This window comes from Cibotium barometz, chromosome 44 (genome assembly GCF_041138505.1).
Source record: "Cibotium barometz isolate CiBa-2024 chromosome 44, ASM4113850v1, whole genome shotgun sequence".
Classification (NCBI taxonomy): Eukaryota; Viridiplantae; Streptophyta; class Polypodiopsida; order Cyatheales; family Cibotiaceae; genus Cibotium; species Cibotium barometz.
The window spans coordinates 8416676-8443143 of record NC_141089.1 but is presented as its reverse complement, the minus strand read 5'-3'; the positions used below and the strand labels follow the sequence as shown (position 1 = coordinate 8443143).

The window sequence follows — 26468 nt, the reverse complement described above, 5'->3', positions numbered from 1 at the left end:
ATGATCAAGTACATCCTTTTTGAGTCTTGGCTAGAAGAAGCTTTTCTTAATAGACATATAGGTTTTTATAAACCCTGGATGTCCAACTATTAGGCTATCATGGGATTCTCTTAGAATTCTTCCCTTTATTTCCTCATCATTGGGGATACATAGCCAATTATTATAATACATGCATCCTTCATCCAATTTGTACCCAAGAACTTGACTCATTTCCTGAGGACTCTTACTTTCTTGCATCAGAAGGGTAGCAATGTTGAGATTCAAGCTCGATGTCAGTGTGAGCCAGCTATGTTATGTGCTGGCAGATTAGGTAGGAACATGTGTGAGACATAAATGACCGCGTGTCCAGCTGGTCATAGTGTGTGGACATTAGCTAGGGTTAGTAGAGTGTGGACACAACTCATTGTGTGTTGTGTGGATTATGGATTAGGGCATTATGCTTTGTGTGAGAGTAGACATGGCTTCCCTCTATGGTTAGGGTTTGCAATATACATTAGGGTTTGCTCCTGTGTGTGTGTCTCCTCCTCCTCTACCATTCTTTCAACATGGTATCAGAGCCTTGTGCTGTTTATTAGGGTTTATGAGTGAGTGAGTGAAGAGGGAGAAGAAGAAGCTGTGAAAAGAAGCTGTGAAGCTGCCATTGGAGCTGTGAAGCTTGGAGCACACCGAATCTTATCAGATCTGAGAGCTAGGCCTACCGGGTAAGGTCCTCTAAACATCCTTGAGCGGATTGCAGGTGAAACAGGCAAAAGCAAAGCATTTTAGAGCAAATCAAAGCAAAGCAAAATTCTGGTTTTTGAAGCTTTCCATTAAAGCTTGGGAACATTGATGTATGGTGGAAATATGTGTGATTCTGGCAAAGCAAACATGTATCTGACAATGAGAGATGTATTGGCAACTTCTATGCAAGCCCTACTGTGATTTTGGAGCAATTTACATGCATTTGATTGAGTGAAATTATTGGTTTTTTGAGCTCTCACAAAACAGAGAGAAGACAGTCAAAAATTGATCAATTTGGAGCATGTATTTGACAAAAATCCAAGCATTGATGGGTTACACACATGCCTAGGTGTGTTGGGCACCTATAGGCATCTTCAATTAGCATCAAAAACTCTTCTAAACCCCTCTACAGCAGGCGGCGCAGCCCATACAGACAAAACAGAGCATTTTTCTGGTGTTTTCACCACGAGGAGGTCGATTATCACTCGGTTGCTTGATATCTTCCATAACTCTCTTAGCAATTGGATGCTTTACATCTTGGAGAAGAGGGCTATGTGATTTGTTTGGTCAATTTTGCTTAATTGAGCTGGGAATGAGCTGATTAAAACAGGCTGTCCACTGGTTGCAGAGAAACAGAGCATTTTAATCGAGCAATTAATCTTTGGTGTTTTACAATTGGACAAATTCCTCTTACATGGAGTTGATGGACACTATTGCTAAGCCAATGAATGCCTGGTTACTCAATTTGGTGAAATATTGAAGAAATTAGAGCCAAATCATTACTGGTTTTTCTGGTTTTTCCAAAAACAGAGAAAGGGGTTTTCAAAAATTGATAATTACACATGTCAAATGGAGTTGATACTCAACATTGAGGTTCATTAGGTGTCAATGCAAGTTGCCTATACTTGATTGCACCATTACATTGCGATTTGGAGCCTTGGAAGGCGTGTCAGTTCAGGGTATCCCGCACTGAGTGAGTCAGTTCATCTTGGATGATTACAGGTTGATTTTATATATCAAATTTGGAGTTTGTTGGCTATCTTGGAGTATCTGGAACATTCATTGGAGTGTGGTTGAGTTGAGGAAGGCTCGGTTTCAGATTTGGACGAGTGCGGAAGGTGCACATTGAGCAGACATGTCGGACAATCCAGTTCAGATTGTTGGTGAGAAGCTGGATAGGAAGAACTTCCAGGCATGGAAGTACAGGATAAAGAGTTTCTTGAAAGGGAAAGGATTTTGGAATCTCATTACAGGTGCTGAGCCTGAGCCTGAGCTACCTCGGCAACCTACACAGCAGCAGCTTATTGCTCATAAGCAGTGGTCTGAGAGAGCATTCAAAGTGCTGCATTATTTGTCTATATGCATTTCTGATGCTATGCTCATACACATTCAGGATGCTGAGAATCCCAAAGATGCATGGGATACTTTGGTCAAGATGTTTGATACAGATACGAGTGCTCGCAAGTCTCAATTGCGACAGCAGATACACAATGTGAAAAGGAATAAAAGGAGCATACATGATTATGTGCAAGAAATCAAGAAGTTTGCAGATGCATTGGCCACAATAAATGCCCCCATGCCTGATGACGATTTGGTGGATATTACCTTGCGTGGTCTTGGCAAGGAATACAAATCCTTTGATACATCTATCTCAGTGAGGAGTACAGGTCTACCCGACTTCGATGAGTTGGTTTCACTCTTGTTGGTTGAGGAAATCAAGCTCAGTGATTCATTTCTGGATGCATCTTCTAGCCATGATGATGGCAGAAATCAGGCATTTTACTCGCAGAGAGGTTTTAGAGGTAGGGGGAGATTCGCATCACGTGGACGTGGTGGTAATGGTCGTGGATGGCAGGATAGACCTCCACAACAGAATTTTCAGCCTTCTTATGGTGCTCGAGGTGGTCGTGGATATGCACCTCAAAGAGGTCGTGGTAACCCCCGTGGAAGAGGACGTTGGCAAGGCCAACAAAATTCTATGCAAGATGTGGAATGCCATTATTGTGGCAAATATGGTCATATGGCGAGAGATTGCTTTCGCAAACAGAATGATTTGAGAGGGGGAAGAGCACAACGTGGTGGTCATTATGGTGGAAACTATGCACAACATGGTGGCAACTATGCATCAAGTAGCAATGATGGAACTGCAAATCATTTGTTTGCCATGAAGCATGTTGTGGGTTCTATGACAACAAATGCTGAGAATGATGATACATGGTATATGGACTCAGGAGCATCAAATCATATGACATGCCATGGTGAATGGTTTGAGCACATGAAGCCAATGGATGTCAAAGGCTATGTGGAAACAGGTGATGATACCCAGCATGTCATTACACATGTTGGAAGTGTACCATTGGTCATGCATAATGGTCAGACAAAGTCTATGTCAGATGTGCTGTATGTGCCTTCGATCACTAAAAGCTTGGCCTCAGTTGGTCAAATGGTAGAACAGGGATTACAGGTTCGCTTCAATGAGCATGGATGCTTCGTTGAAGATTTTAAACATGGATGTAGAGTGATTGCTAAAGGCAAGAAAGAAGGAAGACTGTTTAAGCTGGATGCTGGAATTCCTGAGCTAAAATCAGCCATGTTCTCAAAGAGCAGGAATGTGGTACAGGATATTGATATGTGGCACAAGAGGATTGGCCATGTAAATATACAGAGATTAAAGAACATGCAAACAAGAGGCATTGTCAATGGATTGCCTAGGTTCAAATATGATGGACATATGCATGTTTGTGAAGCCTGTCAGTTTGGGAAGCAGGCAAGATTGAGGTTTCCTAGAGAAGGAAATATGAGTAACAGGCCACTTGAGATAGTACACAGTGATGTATGGGGTCCTGCACAAAACCCATCTATCAAAGGCAGTTTATACTATGTTACATTCATTGATGACTTTAGCAGGATGACATGGATATACTTTCTCAAAGAGAAGAGTGAAGTGTTAGAAAAATTCATGGATTTCAAAGCTTTTGCAGAAAAGCAGTATGGCTGTTGGATTAAATGTCTGAGGACAGATGGAGATGGTGAATACACCTCAAAAGCTTTTGAGCATTTCTTGAGGAAGCATGGAATAAGGAGACAATTGACTTGCAGGTATACACCTCAGCAGAATGGTGTGGCTGAGAGAAAGAATAGAGTCATATGTGAAGTGGCAAGGGCAATGCTTAATGAAAAGAGCATGCCAGATTACTATTGGGCAGAAGCATGTGCTACTGCAGTATACATATTGAACAAAACACCTACAGCAGCCATTCATGGAAGCACGCCAGAGATGCGGCTTACAGGTTACAGGCCAGACATTGGACATCTTAAAGTTTTTGGATGTATAGCTTATGTACATGTGCCTGATGAAAGAAGAAGGAAGTTGGATCCTAAGGCAGAGAAATGTATATTTGTGGGATATGCACAGGATCAAAAGGCATACAAATGCTATAACCCTCAAACTAGACAAGTGGTCATCTCACGTGATGTGGTGTTTGATGAGCTTGCTAGTTGGTATAAAGCAAAAGATGAGGGTGTTATTGAGTCACTTGAGGCTGATGTTCATTTGAACTTGCCACCACAAGCAAGTTCTAGTTCTACTACTATGTCTGGGCCAGCAGCAGAAGCTGAGAGTAGCAGTGTACGTCCATGGTCAGGACGTTTGAGGCATGAGAGTGTAAGCACTGGGAGTAGTGCTATGGACAAAGGCAAAAAGAAAGTCGAAGGAATTGGAATCACAGGATATGAGTCATCCAGTTCTGAAAGTTTGGATGAGGAGCTTGGCATACCTGTTTTACGCACACCTGGTGCTAGACAGGACAGATATGTGCCACCACATGCTAGAGTTACAGGTGTACAGAGTGACCCGCATGCATTGCGGAGATCCCAGAGGGTCAGATATCCTGTTGACAGGTTGACATACAGAGATTTTGCTATGCACTATGCATACATGACATCTATGGTGAAGCATGTGGAACCTACATGCTATACAGAGGCTATTGGAGAGCATGTATGGGAAAAAGCAATGGATGTAGAGATGGACGCATTGGTCCATAATGATACATGGGACTTGGTTGCACTACCAAAGGACAAGAATGTTATTGGATGTAAATGGGTTTACAAAGTGAAGTGCAAATCTGATGGTTCTATTGAAAGACATAAGGCAAGATTGGTAGTAAAGGGTTATGCACAGACCCAAGGATTGGATTATGATGAGACGTTTAGCCCAGTGGCTAAGATGGGCACAGTGAGAGCAGTCATTGCTATGGCTGCAGCTAATGGCTGGGAAATGCATCAGATGGATGTTAAGAATGCATTTCTAAATGGAGATCTACAAGAGGAAGTGTACATGGCACAGCCAGAAGGGTATGTACACCCTAGATATCCCACTCACGTATGCAGGTTGAAAAAGGCATTGTATGGTCTAAAGAAAGCACCACGTGCCTGGAGTGATAAGATGAGTAGCTATCTTATCTCACTTGGTTTCCAGATTTCTACAGCAGATTCTTCACTCTATGTGAAGAAGACACAGCATGGGATTGTTTTACTAGTCATCTATGTGGATGATTTAATTATCACAGGTGATCATAGTGCAGATGTGATGCATGTCAAGAAAGCTTTGAGTGGGCAATTTGACATGAAAGATCTTGGTGAGTTGAGATACTTCCTTGGCATTGAAGTGGTGAAAGATCATGCAGGTACTTGGTTAGTACAGCGCCAATATGCATTGGATATGTTGGCAAAGTATGGCATGACAGGGTGTAAGCCTATGAGTACACCATTGGAGCAAAATGTGAAGTTGCGGGCTGATTATGGCGAGGAATTGGATGATCCTTCTATGTACAGGAAGATGGTTGGTAGTCTCATATACATGACTATCACACGCCCGGATTTGAGTTATGCGGTGGGGCTAGTCAGCCAGTTTATGCAGAGCCCCAGGAAACCACATTTGGATGCAGTGAGACGCATCATGAGATATGTGAAGACCACAGCACATTATGGTTTATTTTATGAGAGTGGTAAAAGCTTGGACATACATGGCTACACAGATGCTGATTGGGCAGGTAGCGCATATGACAGGAGGTCTACTAGTGGATATGCTTTTACACTTGGAAGTGCCGTGGTGAGTTGGAGTAGCAAAAAAGCAACCTACAGTTGCTTTATCCAGCACAGAGGCTGAGTACAGGGGTGCAGCCATTGCTACTTGTGAGGCTATATGGTTAAAGAGTCTCTTGGCAGATTTATGTGAGCCTCTTGATGGGAAAGTTGTCATTCATTGTGACAACATGAGCAGTATACAGATGGCAAAGAATCCAGTGTTTCATGCGAGGACCAAACACATAGAGGTCCATTATCACTTTGTCAGAGAAAAGGTGCTGGATGGTACAGTTGATCTTCACTATGTGAAGACTGATGAGCAGGTGGCTGATATCTTCACGAAGCCACTTAGCAGGGAGAAGTTTGAGTACTTCCGGACTATGTTGGGAGTACGTGGGATGAGCTTGAGGGGGAGTGTTGAGAGCCTTGATATCCCAAGCTCATCTACATCTTCATCGGCAGTACATCATGAGCTTGAGAGGGGCTGTTGAGATTCAAGCTCGATGTCAGTGTGAGCCAGCTATGTTATGTGCTGGCAGATTAGGTAGGAACATGTGTGAGACATAAATGACCGCGTGTCCAGCTGGTCATAGTGTGTGGACATTAGCTAGGGTTAGTAGAGTGTGGACACAACTCATTGTGTGTTGTGTGGATTATGGATTAGGGCATTATGCTTTGTGTGAGAGTAGACATGGCTTCCCTCTATGGTTAGGGTTTGCAATATACATTAGGGTTTGCTCCTGTGTGTGTGTCTCCTCCTCCTCTACCGTTCTTTCAACAAGCAATAGGGGCAAAGAATTTGTCCTGCATGATTTTCTCCTTTGCTTCACTGATTAATGGATTTGACACCACTGTAATTGCAAGCAAGGAGGCTTTTCTGCTGAGTGCATCTGCAACCACATTTTCTTTCCCCGGTCGATACTTAATTTCAAAATCGAATTCCTGCAGGGTCTGCATCCATCTCCTTTGATGCATGTTGAGATCCCTTTGGGTTAAGATCCACTTTAGACTTTGATGATCTGTCTCATCAAGGTGAACCTTTGTCCCCAAAAGATAATGTCTCCACAACTTCAGAGCATAGACTACTGAGAGTAACTCCAAGTCATGCATTAGGAAGTGAATGGGGTCTTCTTGGGCCCTTTAATTTGCCCAAGCCTAATCAAGGTGATTAAGGAATAGCCAAATGGGGGGTTGCCATGTGGACTGAAATGTTGGGTTTTTAAGAGAGGTGTAAGAGTGGTCAAAGGGTGCACTTTTTCCCCCAAAAAGGGGGGGGGGCAATTTTACAATTTTCCCCCAAAAAGGGGGAGGGGGGCAATTTTACAATTTTCGAACCTCCATAACTTCTACATACAAGCTCCTATTTGAGCGGAGATTACAGATCCGTGATCTATGCATCAAGAGCTTTCCATAGATATGTTACATGATATGGTTTTATCCGCTAGATTTTAAATTCCATTTTTCCCCCAAAATTCAAACTCGAATAAAGTAGTCGTTTTGAAGCTTCTAATTAGAAAACGTTTCTTCTTAGGAGAAAAGGTTTAACTCCCTTAAACTGCCAAATAAAAGGGCCCAAGAAGCCTTCCATTGAGGTCCTAATGATGGACGGCATAATTTCTCTCATGTGTTTTGAGTTTTCTAGATTCATAGGCCATTGCATGACCTTCCTACATAAGAGCACTGCCTCTAAGGCAAACCCACTGGCATCAGTAACTACCTCAAAGGGTTTGGAACTAGAGAGAGCCAGATTTCTTGAGAAAGAACTTTGAGGGTGTAACATACCCATCTTCACTAATAAAGAAATGTCCATGTAATAGATAAATTTATGAGTTTTTATGGTATAAAAATCAACGATTTTATTATTTGAGTCATTTCTACTTAGAATCTTTAAATTTTGAGCCCAAATTTGGAATCTACGCATGATTTTACCCTAGTATAGGATTTTACAGCATCCAAAACGGACACCGAATCAAGCTCATACGTAAATTTCAGTCATTTTTAGTTAAAAAGCGACGACCTTTAAACCTTAATAAATGCACGACCGGGCATTCGATTGACGAACGGTCTAAACCCCAACGACCAGGAGAACCTCCCAGATAAAAAAAAATTCACCTCCCTTGGGGCGGTCCGGCACGCAAATCGAGGCCGGCATCCCAAATTTGGGGACCCTGTCCCAAAATTTAGACCGTACACACTTACCAGGGGGGTTTGATTTTTTTGCGAGCTTTATTTGGCGAGCTTTTTGGAGATAAGATAGTTTTATGTGAGCTTGTAAGAAAAATGATACATTTTGGTGAGCTTTCATATAGTAAGTATTTATGAAAGAGAAATAAATACATTCACATACATACATACATATATACATGTATATTCTCAAACACACCTACCTACCTGCCTGCCTGCCTGCCTACCTACCTACCTACCTACCTGCCTACCTGCCTGCCTACCTACCTACCTAAATACATTCACATACATACATACATATATACATGTATATTCTCAAACACACCTACCTTCCTACCTACCTACCTACCTGCCTACCTACCTACCTACCTACCTACCTGCCTCCCTACCTACCTTCCTACATATATACATACATACATGCATGCATACATACATACATACCTACATACCTACCTTCCTACATATAAACACACATTTTATGTCCAAGAAACTTAAATATAGGCACAAAAATACCTATCTATGTACCTTTCTTCCAATGTTTATTTCAACACAAGTAAAAACAAGTATACCCGGCTCATGTTTTCTTACAAAAAGATTGAGTTCACATTTCCTTACAAGAAGATATCTGGTTGGTATAACTCCTTTACCATAGCGTCGCAAGCTACCTACAATAAGACTTTAGAGTACGTGACAGTATACTCCATCCCAAAGCAAGACAAAAATAATATTGGTTCAAATTTTGTTACAAAAAGATTGACTTCACATTTCCTTACAAGCTTAAGTAAGCACAAACATGGAAGGCTTGATTAAAGCTTAAGTAGGCACAAACATGAGAGGCTTGATTAAAGCTTAAGTATAGGCACAAACAGGCTTGATTAAAGCTTAAGTATAAGCACAAACATCCTTGCTTCGAGGACGTGATAGTATATTGTCCACTTCCTCTGGTGATAGTGTCGGTTGATGCATTACCATATCCTCATTCTTATGTAATCCCAAAACTCGCAAGAAGACAAAATAGATATGCTTACATGCAACGTAAGACTTTCCTCTAGATTCTCTTTGCATGAAATCAGGACATGTACACCAAGGTTGTACCTTGATGTGTATAAAATAGTCCTCTCCACTCTCACATGCCAAATGAAAAATAGAGTAGGGGGATGGCTGCATTGCACTCTCATTAAGGACTGTCGCTGTCATGGCCTCGGCACTACCAATCCTCTTTTTTGCTTCTTTGGAAATCCAATGCCTCCACTTGCTTGATCTCTTTGTATTCTGTGTAGCATCATGTGGCCTCTTGTCACTTTCTTTGTTGCCCGCTGCTTGTGTGGACGTTTCTCCCACCCCCGACACAAAAGGTTCTTCATGAGTAACATCTAACTTGAACTCTGCCTTTACTAATTTATCTACCTCTTGGCTGGTTATGTTGGTCCCAACATCCACTTTCCACATATCTGGGTATGATGGCTTGTATATTATGTTTGGATCTACATGCCATGTGTGTGAAACATCTGAAGGACAAAACCACATCATTTGAGCCTTTGGCCCTCCCGGACCAGGATGTCGTCGCTCTGAGTAGAAGCTAGGGGCAACAACTCCAATAGAGCTTCCCTGTATGAATGAGTTGCACTTAAGTCTTCCATCAATACCTCCCAAACATTTGACTTTTGAGTTCAATGGGGTTCGTCTAATGGCCCACATTGTGCGTCCAACAGCCTCTTCCTTTACATGCATTTGTCCTCCGCTCATTGTGCCATAATGTTGTTTAGGCTCTTCATGTCCGACATCTTTGTTTCCTCCAGTCATTGGACTTTTTGGTCCTCCCCTTGAAGCGGGACTTGCTGCACTGTTTGTTCTAGATCTATCTCCAAAACTTACTCTTCTTGCTGTTCCCCGATTTTGACGATGTCTGCTCTGCATGACATAACCTGGACGATGTGAGCATTGGTCTACTTCCGTTGTCCTCACCCTCTTCCGTTGAATAGTCTCCTTATCCCCATGTAGAGGCCTTGATTCCTCATACATAGGAGTATTAGCTACTGTTTCATGGACCATGCGAGCCACTTGTGGTGGTGTCAGTCTTGACCTTGCTGCTACCCTGTCCAGCAACTTGCTCAAGCTTGGTCCCTCACCTTTGTGCTTCCCCATCTGATATGCATATTGCTTTGCACTTTGTAGTAAAGCGTTTGCCATATCTGAAATGCACGCATCATACAAGCTAACCTTTTCCTTGTATCCTTCACCAGCAAGCCAACTCCCATGTACACTTTCAGATAAGTTTGTTCGAGGGGTTTGTGCTAAATCCACCGAGCTTAAGACCACCTGCACACAAGAGGTTTCATACAAGAATTCATAAAATTGACTCCAATGCAAATGCATCCATACAACATATCAGTTCTCCATAAAATTTCTCACCCTTGACATGAGGTTGCCCCAATGTGCTATTCGTACTTCCCACCAACTCATCCACGTATCCATCACTGATAGTTTTCCCTCATGAACATGTCCATTTCTCCACCACTCACGAATCTCTTTACTTTTTAAGAAAGCTGACTCCTTATTGGTTGCCAATCTCCATTCTTCACACAAGTCAATATGGTGTTGTCGACTTTCTGCCTTCACGCATTGTTTAGCATGCTTCATCAAACTTTGTTTCCAATGGAATAAGCACGTTCGCTCCCTGTCCTCCATAATGTTGTGCGGACCCCCATTGAAAATGGTCCTAACTGCACACCAATTAGACCCTGCTTCATCAGCCATAAACCCATAGAAGTGTGCGGGTGCATAACCGCATTGCTCCATTGTGCTATTCAGCATTTCCCAAAATAGTACTTGGCTTTTTGTATCCTCCTCCTTCATTTCGCATGTGGCAATTGTCAACAGCTCTTGAACACTATAAGATTTTGGAGATAATTTTTTCAATCAGCTATCATTCAAGGTTAATGAAAGAAATGAAAAAATTGGAGTACGTAGTCTCACCTTGGGTCGTAAACATGACAAGCCATTGTTGACCAACCAAAAACTTGATGAGTGTGATCAAACAAAACCCAGGATTTTGACAAGTCACCTCCACTGTCACACCGCATGCGATTCACCAAGTCCACGCCTGATGCTGGTCCTCGCAAAGACATCTTAAAGACATAACATTTGTCATCAGGGCCACCTTGTCCTGGGAAACGGCTACCTTGTATAAATGAATAGCGAGATCTTCTCTGTATAAGAAGGATGCTATCAAAGCCCTCTCCTGCTAGCATCAATTTTCTTTTCTCCTGGGATACAATGCGTCTAAACCTAAAAAACATAATTTCACAATAAAGAGAGGACCGAATGTAGAAAAATACTTCCAAATATAATTAAGGTATAGAGTGAATACTCACCTCTGGTTTTCCACAAGAGGACTCAACTCCTCCAAAAAATTGCAGAGCTCATGATCCCCAATACTTGTAGGTAGCTCATCATTTTGATTCATCATGGAGGAAAATAGCATATCCTTCACAATATCCATCTGTATTTTTCGAGGACCAGCACTTCTCTGGGTTTTTAGCACTTGAGAAACAAACATTTTCACGCGCTCCAACATTGACCTTGAAGTTCCTGGCTGAACTGGATGTTCATGCAGCCCAGTGTGGAGCATCATTCTTGTAATAGTTGCGTCACGAGGCATTACGTAATACACAATACATCTACACACTTGCACACAATGTGCAGTTTTGCGACAAAAGTGACAAACTATTTTAGATTTCTCATCCTCTGTCAAAAGTCCAATTGCAATCTTTTTTGTCAGATGTCCATGAAAGAAGGTGTTGTTATACCTTTTATTGTTCAAGTAAAAAGGACAGCTGAGTCTATGACACTCCAAAGTACCAACACAATAGCTAATACGCACGGTACAACTTACAGACATGTTTGATGTTACTGGACGTGTCCATAGGTGACCATCATATTTTTGCTCCATTCCATCCATATTTCCTATTTTGCCATATGTTGGTGGAAACTCTAGGATGGAATCACCATCATAATGTCTTGGCACCTCCTGGACTTGGATGACTCGAGTAACTTTTTCCAACAATGAACGCAGAAGAGAAGGTTGCTCCTTCTTACGAAGAACCGAAAGTATACTCTCTGAAGCAATACATTCATCTTCAGAGATCTTGTGCTTTGAACCTTTTGGATTGCTTGTGCCTTCACCTGGTTGCAAAATAGTTGCTGAGCCATTCAAGTCACTCTCAGAGGAGGAGCTCGAGATATGAACATGGGTGTTTTGTATCCCTAATTCTTTATCCACTGAACTCTCCAAATGTCGGACATCTTGGGCAATGTCGTCAGCACTAGAATCAAGACTATCAGCAGCACAAAGAGGACTACATTGTAGCATATATGTTTTACTTCGAGAAATATCTATGAGATAGTTTTTATTGCCCTCCATATCATAATGAGCGATGTTTTCCTGTATGCTTCCATCGGTCCTAGTAGCTTTCACTCCAGAAAGGGTGTGTGAAGAAGGCAAAAACCCTTGTAGATATCTGTGACTGACAAGCGTGGTCTGGTGGAGAAGTATTAAAGTTTGAGATTTTTTGCTACAGCCATCAAGCTCCCACTCAAAGGTAACAGTGTGCTCCATGGGGAAGGCAATATGAAGATGCAGAAAGGACAGGAGAGACAAAAATGTGAAACAGAAAGGACAGGAGAGACGAAAATGTGGAATGAAAATATAAAAACGAAGGAGCAGGTGGAGCAATCACGATTGAGAATGGAGGAGGTTGAAATGATAAAACAAGGTGGAGCAATCACGGTTGAGAATGTAGGTGGTTGAAATGATAAAACAAGGTGGAGCAATCACGATTGAGAATGACCACGATAAAATTTTTTAATAAAAAATATACAAATGTATATGTATCTACAAATATATAAAAAAATACACAAATATAAACATTTATTGATTCTAAGTGTTATTTTAATAACAGGCTTATCTCTTTGTAAACACACACACACATGTTTATATTTATATTATTATATTGTATATATTCTAGGCTAAGAACCCCGGATGGGGATATATGTAAATACACATACACACACGTTTACATTTATATTAATATATTGTATATATTCTAGGCTAAGAATCCCCCGACGAGGATATATGTATTTTAGTGTGTGTGTGTATTTACAAAGAGACTAGTCTTTTACTTATTTTAGGATATACAAATATATTAGATTATATATCTAGTAGGCTACACACACACCACACACATTTATTAACATCAATATATATATACATATTTAAATAGCCTAAACTATAAAATGTACGTGTGTACAATAAAACACATAGAGCCTAATACATTTTTAGACATTTATTAACATCAATATATATATACATATTTAAATAGCCTAAACTATAAAATGTACGTGTGTACAATAAAACACATAGAGCTTAATACATTTTGACATACATATATGTGTGTGTATATGTATCTATTTTTAGGCTAAGTATGTTTTAGGCCACACACACATATGTGGTGCTTAGTTTAAAGGGTACACGAAGAAATTTAGGGTACATGAAGGATTCTTTCAAAACTCAGCAACCACGCAGACGAATGCGCCGGCAGAAGCAGACAAAAGAGGTAAGTTTTTTTTTTCTTTGTTCTCGATTTTTCTCTGTTTTTCTTTTCTCTGCGCCGGCAGCGGCTTCGTTGGAGGTTTAGGGTGTAGCTTTCGTAACCACCGGCCATGGCCTCCCTCTAGCTAGTCCACTCCCCCGGCAGAGCCTAGGGATGGTCTGCGCTAGCGTAGACCATCCCCAGGCTCTGCCGGGGGAGTGGACTTGCTGGAGTAGAGTCCTGCATCTCTCTCATTTGAGTGCATGCATCTGCTTCATATATCAGGCTCGCTTGTTCACAGCAAAGCCGCCTTCTTGTCGGGGGAGGAAGCATGATGCTTGCTCATGTGATGGTCTCCTCTTGCATGGCTGCTGCTTGGAAGTGGTAGTGACTTGGTATGAAGAAGGAGGAGGCCGTAGGATTTTTAAGCAAGAGAAGTGTCGAGATTCAATAGGTAAGATCTATGTTTCCCTACCTTTTCACTTGGTAAAGGAAATCATGGATTCTTACCAAGCCAAGGTCCTTATTGGCTTGTGTCACAATCCATGGGTGGATCAAAAATAATTGGCTCTCAAGAGGACTAGATATTGACCAAATATAGTACCTTCCCAACAATATAGTACCTTCTCAACAACTATTTTAGCTTCATGTTCAGAGATGAGGGTATGGCAGGCCTCTACTCCAGCAAGTCCACTCCCCCGGCAGAGCCGGGGGAGTGGACTTGCTGGAAGAGAGGCCATGGAGGTGGAGCCGGTGGCGTTTGAAGAGGTGGAGCCGGTGGCGTTCAACTTTCCAAATTTGCTATCGCTGCCGTCTCATTGCCAAGTGAAGCCATCATTGAACAATGCATGCTTGAAGTGATAAGCATGTTCATGGGTGAGCATAAGGAATTTGAAGATCTACATTTACAAAATCTACATGTTCATGGCTACTTTCCTCGAAGGTTTCAATGAAGTAAAGAGCTCATGGGGGTGGCACATCTATCTTCAAAATGAATTTCGGAGATTAGCAATTGATTTTGCCATCGACCTGACTCAGGAAAATCTATGACTACTATAAGCATCTCTCCATACCTTCCACCCCATCATCAAAGGACATTCAAGGAGTGTTTCATGGTCGAATTTTTCCAGTGCAGCATGTTAATTTTTTTTAGTAAATCCTCCACTTCAACATGAGGCCATCCAAAACTTCTTGCACTCACACTGCTCGTCGTGTATAGTAACGCTTCCGAGTGAGAAATCTAGACAATTGTAATCTCCACCCACCCTAGCTTAGATATTTCATGTTGTATATGGCCAAAGGCCCATTGTTGTAATGAAAGTCGGCCATGTAAGTCTTGTATATGTAAAGAGGACACGTGTGGGTGGATAAACAAAGCCCAGTTGTATATAATTGACTTATGAGGGTGTCTAAGGTCACTTCTCATAATACAATCTCCTATTGAGCTCAAGCTTTGGAGATCCTTCCTTCTTGATTGTCTAGTTCTCTTCTTAATTCTTGCATGATTCTATGTTTATGTTTATCTTTGTCTATGGAATCTTGTTGAGTTACTTTCTTGCATATGTGAGTGCTCTTGTATTAAGCTAGGAAGCTCAGGTTTATTGGTTTCTCCTCAAATGTGCACTCTAACCAGAAGAGCCCATTGCAACTCTAGCTCTTCAATATAATCCGTGGCTTCACTTCATGTCTATGCTATTCTCTCTCTCCCCACACACACACACACTAGTAGGAGATGTTTGTGTGTGAGGTTGATGTTTTCCTATATACATGAAGTAGGGTTTATGTGTGATTCAGCTCAAACTTTTTGCTACTCATATTCAGGGCAAAAGAAAGGAAGATGGCTCCAAGAAATGCAGGAAAACAACAGGCAAAGACTAAGAAAGGTATATGATGTGAATAGCGAAGATTCTATTGAGATTATGTTTTATTGTTTTAGATATGCTTACTTGGGCTTGGTGTGTTTCTTACAGACAACAGGGGATACTCACTAAGATCTGGGCGTGTTTGTTTGACTCTTAGCGAGGAAGCTCAATCACGGACACCTTTGTCCTCACATGTATCTCCTGTTAGAGAGGAAACAGAAGCGCATAATTCTCTTGGTCATGAGGAAGAAGTGCTTGTGTTGGAGAACGAAATGAGCTCACCTCCTCCAACTCACACGGAGATTCCTAAATCTAGTACTGGTCAAGGGGAGACCCATAGAAGGCTTCTTGGAAAATCTATTGAATTGGGATTGCTTGGTGATGTATTCACTAAGTTTTTTGTGCAACGCAATTCCTCTACCCCATTGGTCCCTTTATGCAGGCTGATTCCAAATGAATCCATCTGTACAGTTTCTACCCAGCTTGAGGTGTTTCGTGATTCTTTTGACTGCCATGGTTATGTCGAAGCATCTCCTCCTTTTTTAGTTTCACTTACACGTCCAGGAAGCTCTATGTATTTCGCGGTCACACAAATAGACTTGCAAGAATGGGGACCAAACTGGGTGGTACAACATGACAGATTTGAGGATGAAATCAGAGGAACTGAGTGGGAGGATCTCAGTGGTAAGAAGTTTCTTGTATGGGATGGTAATCATCGTGTGAAGGCATGGATGTCTCGAGTGCGCGAAGGTATGTTCTTTTGAATGTCATAGAGTGATTTTATGCAACATTAAAAGTAATATATTGTAATATCTTTATTTTGCTTTCTCTAGCTTGGTCTCATAGCCCCTCACGCCATGTCCGGGTCAAATGTCAATTTTTGGTTGTGGACAAGAAGCAAGAAGGAGAATTGCTATTGGCTTTGCAATCTCAAAATGAGTAAGTGATCTCTCTCTACTTAATTATGGACATTGTGAAGTCATAGTTAAGTTCTTAGCTCATTGTGACTCTTTACAACACAGATTGGTGCGCACTAGTGTGACACCCACATTGTCACATGAGATCTTCATGTTTCAACGATTTGGAATGGCGGACAAATCATCCATATTGGACTACCTAGGTGAAGACGTAAGGAGGTGGGCTTTAATGGAGCTTAGTTTGGAGCGACGAAGTGGAGAGCAATGGTACAATGCTCCAGCTACAATCTTGGCACAGCTTGTGTGGAAGGTAGTGTTTGCATTTCCCAATATCATTAATAAACGGATTATCAATGTTTTTTAATCGTGTGAGTGATAATGAGTCCTTTTCGTTATACGTAGACACCGTTTGAAAATGCGGTGAAGCAAGCTATATCATGCATTGATAGACATGCCATGGGGTTGCAAGAATATGAGACAAAATGTGAGAAAGCCAGACGTGGTGTAGAGCAAACATTTCGAGATAGAGCGTACAAGATGCTCATAATTGCAAACCCATCCAATGGTGATGCATTCTTTCAACTCGTATATAACTATGATTGGTCCAAGAAGGGATTGGTTGCTCTGACCAAAGAAAAGCTCTACACAGTCGCCATATCTCGGATTTCAACTCAAAGGTATGTCACATGTCAATAAACCTCCCTTAACATAAACTAACCTTAATATCTAATCTCTTATGGGTTTGGTATGATGCTGAAATAGGAAGACGGAATTGCTTCAAATGCTTATGACCGGGAGGGCAAAGGACAAGGTAATTTCAGAGATGTTTGGGGATAACAAAAAGACGTTGCTGCATATGAAGAAAGAGTTGTATTGGGAAGAGCTAATAGGGGAGGCAGACTCTATTTTGGAGGGTTTATTGGTATATGATGATGTTATCTACATCCCACCATTTATGCAATGGGTGCAAGAGGAGCGATTGAAACACATACCATGGGCCTTCCATGAGGTGTGGGCAAAGATTGGAAAAGTAAAGGAAGGCCAAAAGCAACCTGAGGTGGAGAATGCCGCAAAGAGGGTTGTCTATAGGTATATATCTTCCAATGCCATTACATTTTTGTAGAAAATACATATACGCTTTTAAAAAAATATTTTAGTACTGTTTGTTTTATTTTGGACATGTAGGTGGGTGCAGCTACTCATTGGCCAAGGTCTAATGGACGAAGAGACGGAAGCAATCAAAGAATGGGTAGATCCAAATTCCTCGGAAACAATGTATCCGAAGGAATGGGTTGAGAGAGGGGTTTCTGATTGGGAATTTAAGAGATGTCCTTGGTGGTTGGACTATCCTCTAAATCATGTGCCTCCAAGTGAGGAGCTCCTAGAAAAAGGTACTTTTTTGCTTTCTACTAAATTATATGCATGTAAATGTAAATGTATATGTTTATGTAAACCTTCCTACCTATACATATGTAAACTATCCATATGCATATACATATTAGATACATATACATACAGATATATACATATACAAATACATATGTATATACATATGTATATATACATATGCATACATAAATACATACCTACATACATACACTAAATTCCTACATACATACAAAGTTCATGTTACATTTAAGAATTGGCATGTTAGATTTTAAAGAAACATTGTTAAGTTTTGATATATACATACCTACATACATATACATATAAATAGATACATATACCTACATACATATACATACACATACATATACATAGACACATGCCTACATACATATACATAGATACATACCTACATACATATACATATACATATGCATATACACATACACATACATGTACATATACATATACATAGATACATATACATCTACATACATATACATATACAAAAAGGTATGGGGATTTTTACCTTTTTACTAATTATCTTGATCTATTTCTTGAAGAATTTAAGAATTGCCAATCTGAGCTTGAAAGAGAGCCCCCAACTCAAGAAGACTCTAGAATACCTTCCCCACAGCCAACAATCTTGACTCAGTCTCCAGTAGTTGGATCCTCGCGCGTGGCCCCAAAACCATCCACACCACTGTCACGAGTGCCACAATCACACCAAGAGCATACATCTACATCATCTCAAGTGCAACGTGAGAGGCGAACAAAGAGACGTCTTGACATTATGCGTGATGTTCAAGCGGGAGACCCCACAAATGAAAATCAAGAGAGAGACCCTCCAGAGCATCTTCAAGAGGGGGAGGTGTCAGGACAACGTGACATCATGGACATGACTAGTAAGAGTACTTTCCATTGCAAATTTATTTTGAGAAGTGTGTGCTTTCGAAATGCATCTCATTTTTTGTCTTGTTTACTTGCAGGTGAGAGATGTTTTTCACACATATTGCTGGTAGACATCCACACTCTTTCGGAGGGCTCAGATAGGTAAAAAGAATAATTTCACCATATAATTAGTTTTCCAAGTTGTACTTACCAAAACCAAACATCATAAATCTTTTATGTAGTGTGGAAGAATTCTTGATGAAGATTCCCAAGGCTCTATCTCATAGAGGTGCTCCCTCAGATACAGTGGCTCGCCTCGTATGGGCTGACTTTCCTACAGGTTTACAAGTTGTTGATGTAGATACAGATGGGTGTCCCTCATGGAATCAAGTTTCTTCATCATTGATACGTGCCACACTCAGTTTTGTTGGTTTGTTTGTGGCTGATGAGGGTTGGTTTGTGTGTTTGAGTCTAATGGATCAACTTCCTAAAATATATTCCATGGGAAAGAAAGTTGGATTGGTCATGCATCGAACAATGTCTGTTCATGTGGAATCAAGTTATTTGTATGACAATGGAGAACGGGTAAGTCATAATCTCTAAAATATTTCCCTTTGTGTATACATGTTATGTGGTATGGATATCCAAACATAATGTTTTCTCGTTATGGTAGGTGGATACATTGGCGCTTAGTATGTTCTATCGAGTAAATTGCCATGTCCCTATTATTGATCGTGAGGCTGGGCAAAATGTTTCAAAGAAGTTATTCAACGCTCAACGAAATTTCATTTTTGAGAAGAATAAGAAGCATCCATTCCAACGCACAATGGTCTTGGAGCGCTACATTCGAGGTGGTGCAGAAAGATCTCCTATGTTCTTTAGGTGAGACAATTTTCATTCTGGTCATTTTCATAGCTACTTTTTCAAAATACTTAGATGCACGTTTATGATTGTATTTCATTGTAGGTGGCTAGTGGAGACCTTCTCAAGTGAAGGAGATAGTGTCTTGGACGTTTTTGCGGGATGTGGAGGCTTGGGACGTGCATGCCAAGAGTTAAAAAGGCACTATATGGGGATAGAGAATGACATGGAGGTAGCCAAAGCATGTCTGGGAGATTTCTCATTAGGTCAGGATGACATGTAGAAGAATGCTATAATTTGTGGATCAAAAGACTTTGTATTCGAGATTGTCATGGTTTGGAAGTTTAAAGATCGATATATACATTTTTGATCTTTAAAAGATTGTGTTTTATATTTAAGTAAGTAAGAAAGTATGTATGTATGGAATGTATGTATATATGTTAGTGCTGCGTAGGTGGCCCTTGTATATATGTATATGTATGAGGTGTATGAATTTAGGTAGATATATGTATATATATAATTATATCAATAAGTATGATGTGGATCAAAGAAATTGTAATCGAGATTTTCATGGTTTGGAACTTTACAGATCGATATATATATTTTTTATCTTTAAAGGATTGTTTTTTTTCCTTTAAGTAAGAAAGTATGTATGTATGTATGTATGTATATTAGTATGTATGTAGGTAGCTCTTGCATGTATGTATGTATATGTATATTTTGTATGTGTATATGTATGAGGTGCATGAATTTAGTTACATATATGAATATATGTAACTATATCAATAAGTATGATGTGGATCAAAAGATTGAAATTTATATTGTTGATCTTTCAAAGCTTGTTATTTATATGTAAGTAAGTTATCAAAAGATTGAAATTTATATTGTTGATCTTTCAAAGCTTGTTATTTATATGTAAGTAAGTTCTTGGTCCTTTACAAAGCTCATAGTAAGTTCATGGTCCTTTGCAAAGCTCGGACTCCTTGTTCATTGCTCCAAAAAGCTCGGCAAAAAAAGCTCGCAAAAAAAAATCCCCCTTACCAGGGTGCCTGTACGATGGCCGCACAAGAACCAAAGGATGACCGCCCTACACGTACGACTACGTGGACACCCATGCTGCCCCTGACCAGATAAGGTACATGCGTACCACTCCTTTCCCTATTAACCAACACCATACCTTTCCCCTAGACCCATGCAGGCCACTGATCTACAGCCTTTGCTAGTACACCATCCTTTCGTCCTTGCTTTGCGCAACGCCCATACCCGTACCCCATAGTTATATAAACACCTAGGGTGCTCCATGGACAACACGCATTTCTGCGTAGCGTATGCTCTGTTGTGCCGCCGTCCGTACCGCCGTCTATCCTTGTGCAGTGTACTTGTTTGTGGTACAGCCACCCCTTGCAGCCACCCCTCATCTGCCCCTTTTCAAATAAGGCAATTTTCCTCTATCTCCCTCTTGCTAGGAGGCAGTGTCCTTAACTCTTCTCCCCCCCTCGTGTGAAGAGACTTACAGTAGCCCTCAGCCCTTCTCCCCTTTAGCAAAACGTTTTTGTGTTAAGGACATCTCACAATCCCCCCCGCACCCCCCCATTTGCGTGGACTTTAGTAAGAGGTTCAAGAGAGGGTTCATATGGTGAGCAAACGATCTCAGAAATTGAGATCCGATTGAAGCGTTTTGATCGTGGGGACAGCGAGCCCTAAAAGACGACGTCCAAGATGGCCCCTTCCCGGAAACGTCAAAATATTGCCTCGAGAAGAGCACGCAACAACGAGATTAGAGAAGATGCTCCCGATACGCGGCCCCAACCCTCCCTTTACAAGCTCCTCAAGGAAATGGTGGCCAGGTTAGCTTGGTTATCTTTTAAAGAAGAGTTTTTTTAAAATATTAGTGTTAATAAATGTGTATCTTTTCCTTTTAAAATAATGACAAAATTGTATGAAGTTACGAATTGAGTAATGCTGTATTCAATGAATTACATTGAAATTGTTATCTTTAAAGAGTGCAAGTTTTTCCTTACTTCGATGCTAACTTCATTCCATGCTTGTGTCGCCAGGCGGCATCGTTAAGCAAAGCTCGGGAATGGCCCAAGGTATCCCTCATACCATTGGGAGAATAAGGTTTGCCGATTGAGGCGAGAGATTATGATGCTGTCTAGTTCTTGTTAAGAAATAGGTGTGTACACAAAGGGGCCATGGACAAGGTGTGTGTGTGTGTAAACAAGCCTCTAGCTTTAGGGCTTGTGGTGTCCTATATAAAGGCCCATTAGGGGAGAGGGAACTTCACTTGGTGCATTGCTTTGTGAGAGCCCATCCATGTTGTATTCCTAAGCAGCATAATAAACAAGTGCTTTACTTGTACAATTTCCTGCCTCCATGCATTTGTGAGCATCTTGTCATTATTCAAATCCATTAAGCTAATCAAGTAATTAGGCCAATGCAACATTTTATCATGGTATCAGAGCCCGGTTCACTCATTATTGAGTTGCATTAGCCAAAGTTAAGCCTGATTAGTCTCAAATTTGAATTTTCCCCCCCTTTTCTCACTTTTTGAGACTCTTGTCTTCTACCCCCTCTTGGTGGTGGACCTCAACCAGCCAAGGGAGGGCTTATCCCCTTGAGGTCTCAACTAACAAAGTGAAGCTTAGGTCAGGGCTAAGAGGCCTATCACCTCAATTAGCCACATTGTCCACAGCACGCGGCGCATTCTCGAGAAAAGCGATTTTCTGCGTTTTCTGCTGCAGCCCGTGGTCGTACAGTAATCGCGCGAGGGAGAAGCCATCTCGTCGCCCATCGTCTTAGGGCTTTTGAAGCCCATGAAGAGGCGATCAAGCCCACACATATTCAGCTGATTTGGTTCAGTAATGAAGTCGGGGGAAGCAGATTAGCAGTCGCCTACTGTTGCAATGGAGTTTTTTCAAGTTGTGAAGCTTGATTAAGAGGAAAATTAACACTTAATTAGTGTTTTTAAACACTAATCTTCTCTCTTCAGTGTTTTTAAACACTCATACTCTTTGCTTCTCTGATTTGTGCATGATTAAGCACAATCATGCAAACCCTAAATTGCCATACTCTCAAGGCTATGGCATTTCAAGCTTTTTAGCTTCATTAAAGTGTTAATTACACACTAATTAGTGTTTCTAAACACTAATTGATCCTCTAAAGTGTTTCTAAACACTCATTCTACTCCCTCTTTGATTTGTGCATCCATTAAGCACAAAAATGGGCAACTTAACCATTTCTTTTGGCTACGGTGTTCATTAAACACCGCTTACCCTCTCTAATAGTGTTGCTAAACACTAATACCTTGATTAAAGTGTTCTTAAACACTATGTTTTCCTCAATTCTCTGATTTTTGCAGCCACTAAGCAAAATGGAGAACCCTAAACCTTCCATTCCATCGATTTTGGAAGCTTAAGCTCTTTTAAAGCTTTAATTAAAGTGTTGCTAAACACTAGTGGCGGTCATTAAACCCTAAACCACTCTCTTAGTGTTCCTTCAAACACTAAACCCTTACTCAAGTGTTATTAAACACTATTTTTCTCACCCTAATTCCTTTGTGTGCATACATTAAGCACAAGGGAAACTCGGCAAACCCTAAAGCCTCAACACCGACTTTCATCTTTTGTGAGCTTTTGTGCTCAACTTCTCTTCACTTGCACTCCACCAATGAGGCAAGGAGGTGAAGTATGGTGCTTTTGGCTATGGTACCTCAGTTTTGTCAACCCTAAACTGAATTTTAGATGTGGGCATACATCAATTAAGTGCTCATATTCATTGTATTTCATGAATACTTTAAACACCTCTTGGTATCACTCTTGTAAGAGGCATAGGCATCACAATGAGCCATGCACTCACCCCATTAAACCAAGAAGTGTGTGCTTTGCTGAATTTTCAGCTCATTTTCAGCTCTTTACTCATTCCCAAACACATTTAGTTGGGGGAATTACTCAACAAGAGCTCTATGTTATGTTTTCCCACCCACAACCAAACCCTTGTACGGAGTTTAGACACTACCCTTGCAACAATGAGCAAGAGGAAAGACCTACTCCATAAGCAATTTTGGGACTAAATCATAGAAACCACACAACCATAACATCTCTTTGTATGCCTATGTTATAAAGGCAAAATTCCTTACTCATCATTAAGGGAGGGATTTAGACCTATTGCCAATGCCACCCATTTCAAGTCCACACTTTACATGGCTTGCATTGAGGGAGGGTGTTAAGAAATAGGTGTGTACACAAAGGGGCCATGGACAAGGTGTGTGTGTGTGTAAACAAGCCTCTAGCTTTAGGGCTTGTGGTGTCCTATATAAAGGCCCATTAGGGGAGAGGGAACTTCACTTGGTGCATTGCTTTGTGAGAGCCCATCCATGTTGTATTCCTAAGCAGCATAATAAACAAGTGCTTTACTTGTACAATTTCCTGCCTCCATGCATTTGTGAGCATCTTGTCATTATTCAAATCCATTAAGCTAATCAAGTAATTAGGCCAATGCAACATTTTATCAGTTCTGAGGGCCCAGGCTCGTCCGGTGAATAAGCCCACCCTAGTGTGCAGACATCCCTCTGAGGGGCGGGAGGATCGAGTGATGGAGCTTGAGAGGGCGATAGGTCGGCTTGAGTCCTCACCACCAGGGCTGACGATGAGGTGTATATGGTCCCGTAGGGTTTTGCCCAGCATGTAGAGGCTGGAAGGCCGAATTCTAGATCATCGGCAGTATAAAGGAAAAGAATAAGAGAGCCGGTTTGGCTTGTATGAAATTGATTTATGTATAAACTTTTTTATAAATCTTGTCTTTGGCATTATTGTACTGTGGAAAAAGGCTGTTTTAACAAACCTTGTGAAAAGGGCCTTAATTAAGGAATATGTTTATTTATGTCAAACAGTGAGGTAGGATTAATTAGAAAACAAATTGACGCGTGAGTAGGGTGGAAAGTGGGAGGATGGAATTCCCCAACGGCACCATCCTACGAACGGGTGGACCCGATTAGTCGGGTAGCTTTCCAACAGATTAAGTGAAAGCCCTACACTAGATAAATAGGTTCTTGGGCAACTCTATTCTAGAAGACTAGGCTAGCGGCTGTGCCTTGCATGGATGAGGAAAAAAGCGTTGCCTCTAGAAATCAAGTCTAGTAGTTGCCCAATTTATGATCAATTACCGTATGGGTGATTTGATTTTTAGAAGATCACGTTCCCCCTGCGGGATAGGACTAGGTCTTACTTATGAATCATATCCTTGAATCTCTACATGGATGAGAAAAAAAGCGTTGCCTCTAGAAATCAAGTCTAGTAGTTGCCCAATTTATGATCAATTACCGTATGGGTGATTTGATTTTTAGAAGATCACGTTCCCCCTGCGGGATAGGACTAGGTCTTACCTATGAATCATATCCTTGAATCTCTACATGGTCAAGGTGTCAATAAATAGGAACTTTTCTCCAAGTTAAGACTTAGTGGACTATCTTAAGTGTTTCCCCTATTTTAGAAGGGGGGAACCTTACAGAGGGAAAGGTCTTCCTTCATTTATGAAGCTTCCCGTCTCCAGATTCTGGTTGGGACCTTGGTGTCTCTTTGAAGGCGGAAAGTTGGAAGAACTTTCCGGTGTCTGAAATCTCTTGAAGGATGAGGGAGCTCACTTTGGCAAAGCTTTGGCGGGACTTTTACAATGACAGCTCTGCCATGGACACTAGCTTGGAATTCTTGACCAGTGTGTCTAAGGGTTCGTTTATTCCCCGAATGAACTTGGCCATGAGTTACTCTTCATCTAGAGGTGGTGAATATTTGAGTAGAAGAGCGAATGCCTGGTGATATGCTTCGATGGTTTTGCTCCCCTCCTTCAGCTCTAAAAATTCATTCATTTTGGTTTCTAAAAACCCTAGGGGACAAAATCTCTATCTCAAATAGGTTTTAAGATCGTTCCAGGACTGAGTATTTCTATCCAGATGGTTGGTGTCACAATGGTTCCTCCATGCCACCCTGGCAATTTCCACTATTTTCAGCCTCGTAAGAGTCATTTTGCTCCGCTCATTGTAGCCTGTGACATCAAAATACTCTTCCATAGCTTCGACTCATTTCTCCACAGCCTCGCCCAGGTTCTTCCCTTCTCCTTTGAAGGGTACTGGCTGAGTTCTGTGAAGAGCCTTGTGGACGTTGGGGTCAAGCTCTTCATCTTCAGAGAGAGGGTCTGGCTAACGGCCATGGTTTCCTCGTCTCATGATTCTGCCAAAAATGATATATTATTAAATTTTTATTTTGATATTGTCCACGAGTCCCTAAGACTTAAGAGGTTCAGAAAATAATTTCTTAAACAAGATAAATGATCGTATTGGAGATCTATGACATATTTTCGATAATAGATTTTTCTTTAACAGTTCGTCCATAAACAATCACTGATACGATAGAGAATTTTTCTCCAGAAAACATTTCTTTATTTATATAAAAGTTGCAATATGTACATAGAGCAGCTCGGCTCCAGAAATCAAAATCTCCTCAGGAGACGCATAAGACAATGGTACTGGGCTATAGACATGCCATGATACAGATGTTCCCTTACTGCTGCCAAGGGAGCTACTATCTTCTCCTTATTGGAATAAAGCGTTACGGAATGAAAATACAATATGAAAATGCTTTTTCTGAGTTTTCTATTATCAATTTTTGATAAACATTTGCTTATCCTTATTAGCTTTCAACAAAGCTCTGATACCAGCTGTGAGATCCCCCCTCTGGGGTTTCGACGGCGGTAGAAGCGACGTCGGCCTCTCGCGCGGGGAAGGGATCCACACTTGGGGCCTCGCCCACCACTGATGTCGGGGGACGAGAGACTAGCCCGGCGGTTCCTCCGAAACCAAGCCCGGATAAACTCCCTGACCGGAAGGCACGGGCAATTCCGCCATGGGAAAATCTTCTAACGGGGGAATTACTCTAACGAGTCAAAGTCTTAACTATTTAAATTGATCTAACCCAATC

The 26468-nt window shown here is 41.2% G+C and overlaps 2 protein-coding genes across 2 annotated transcripts; both read left to right on the top strand.

Annotated features, from left to right (window-relative positions):
• Nucleotides 1-14237: 14237 nt before the first annotated feature.
• On the top strand, nt 14238-18738 carry LOC147612920 (uncharacterized). The gene is made up of 8 exons (XM_086782125.1): nt 14238-14437; nt 16465-16669; nt 16762-17036; nt 17122-17172; nt 17326-17448; nt 17545-17750; nt 18309-18450; nt 18735-18738. The coding sequence occupies exons 1-8, from the start codon at nt 14238-14240 to the stop codon at nt 18736-18738; spliced, it is 1206 nt and encodes a 401-aa protein (XP_086638251.1).
• A 9-nt stretch (nt 18739-18747) lies between these two features.
• On the top strand, nt 18748-19780 carry LOC147612919 (uncharacterized). Its single transcript, XM_086782124.1, has 4 exons — nt 18748-18798; nt 18879-19221; nt 19310-19518; nt 19603-19780. The coding sequence occupies exons 2-4, from the start codon at nt 18895-18897 to the stop codon at nt 19778-19780; spliced, it is 714 nt and encodes a 237-aa protein (XP_086638250.1). The 5' UTR covers nt 18748-18798; nt 18879-18894.
• Nucleotides 19781-26468: the final 6688 nt, after the last annotated feature.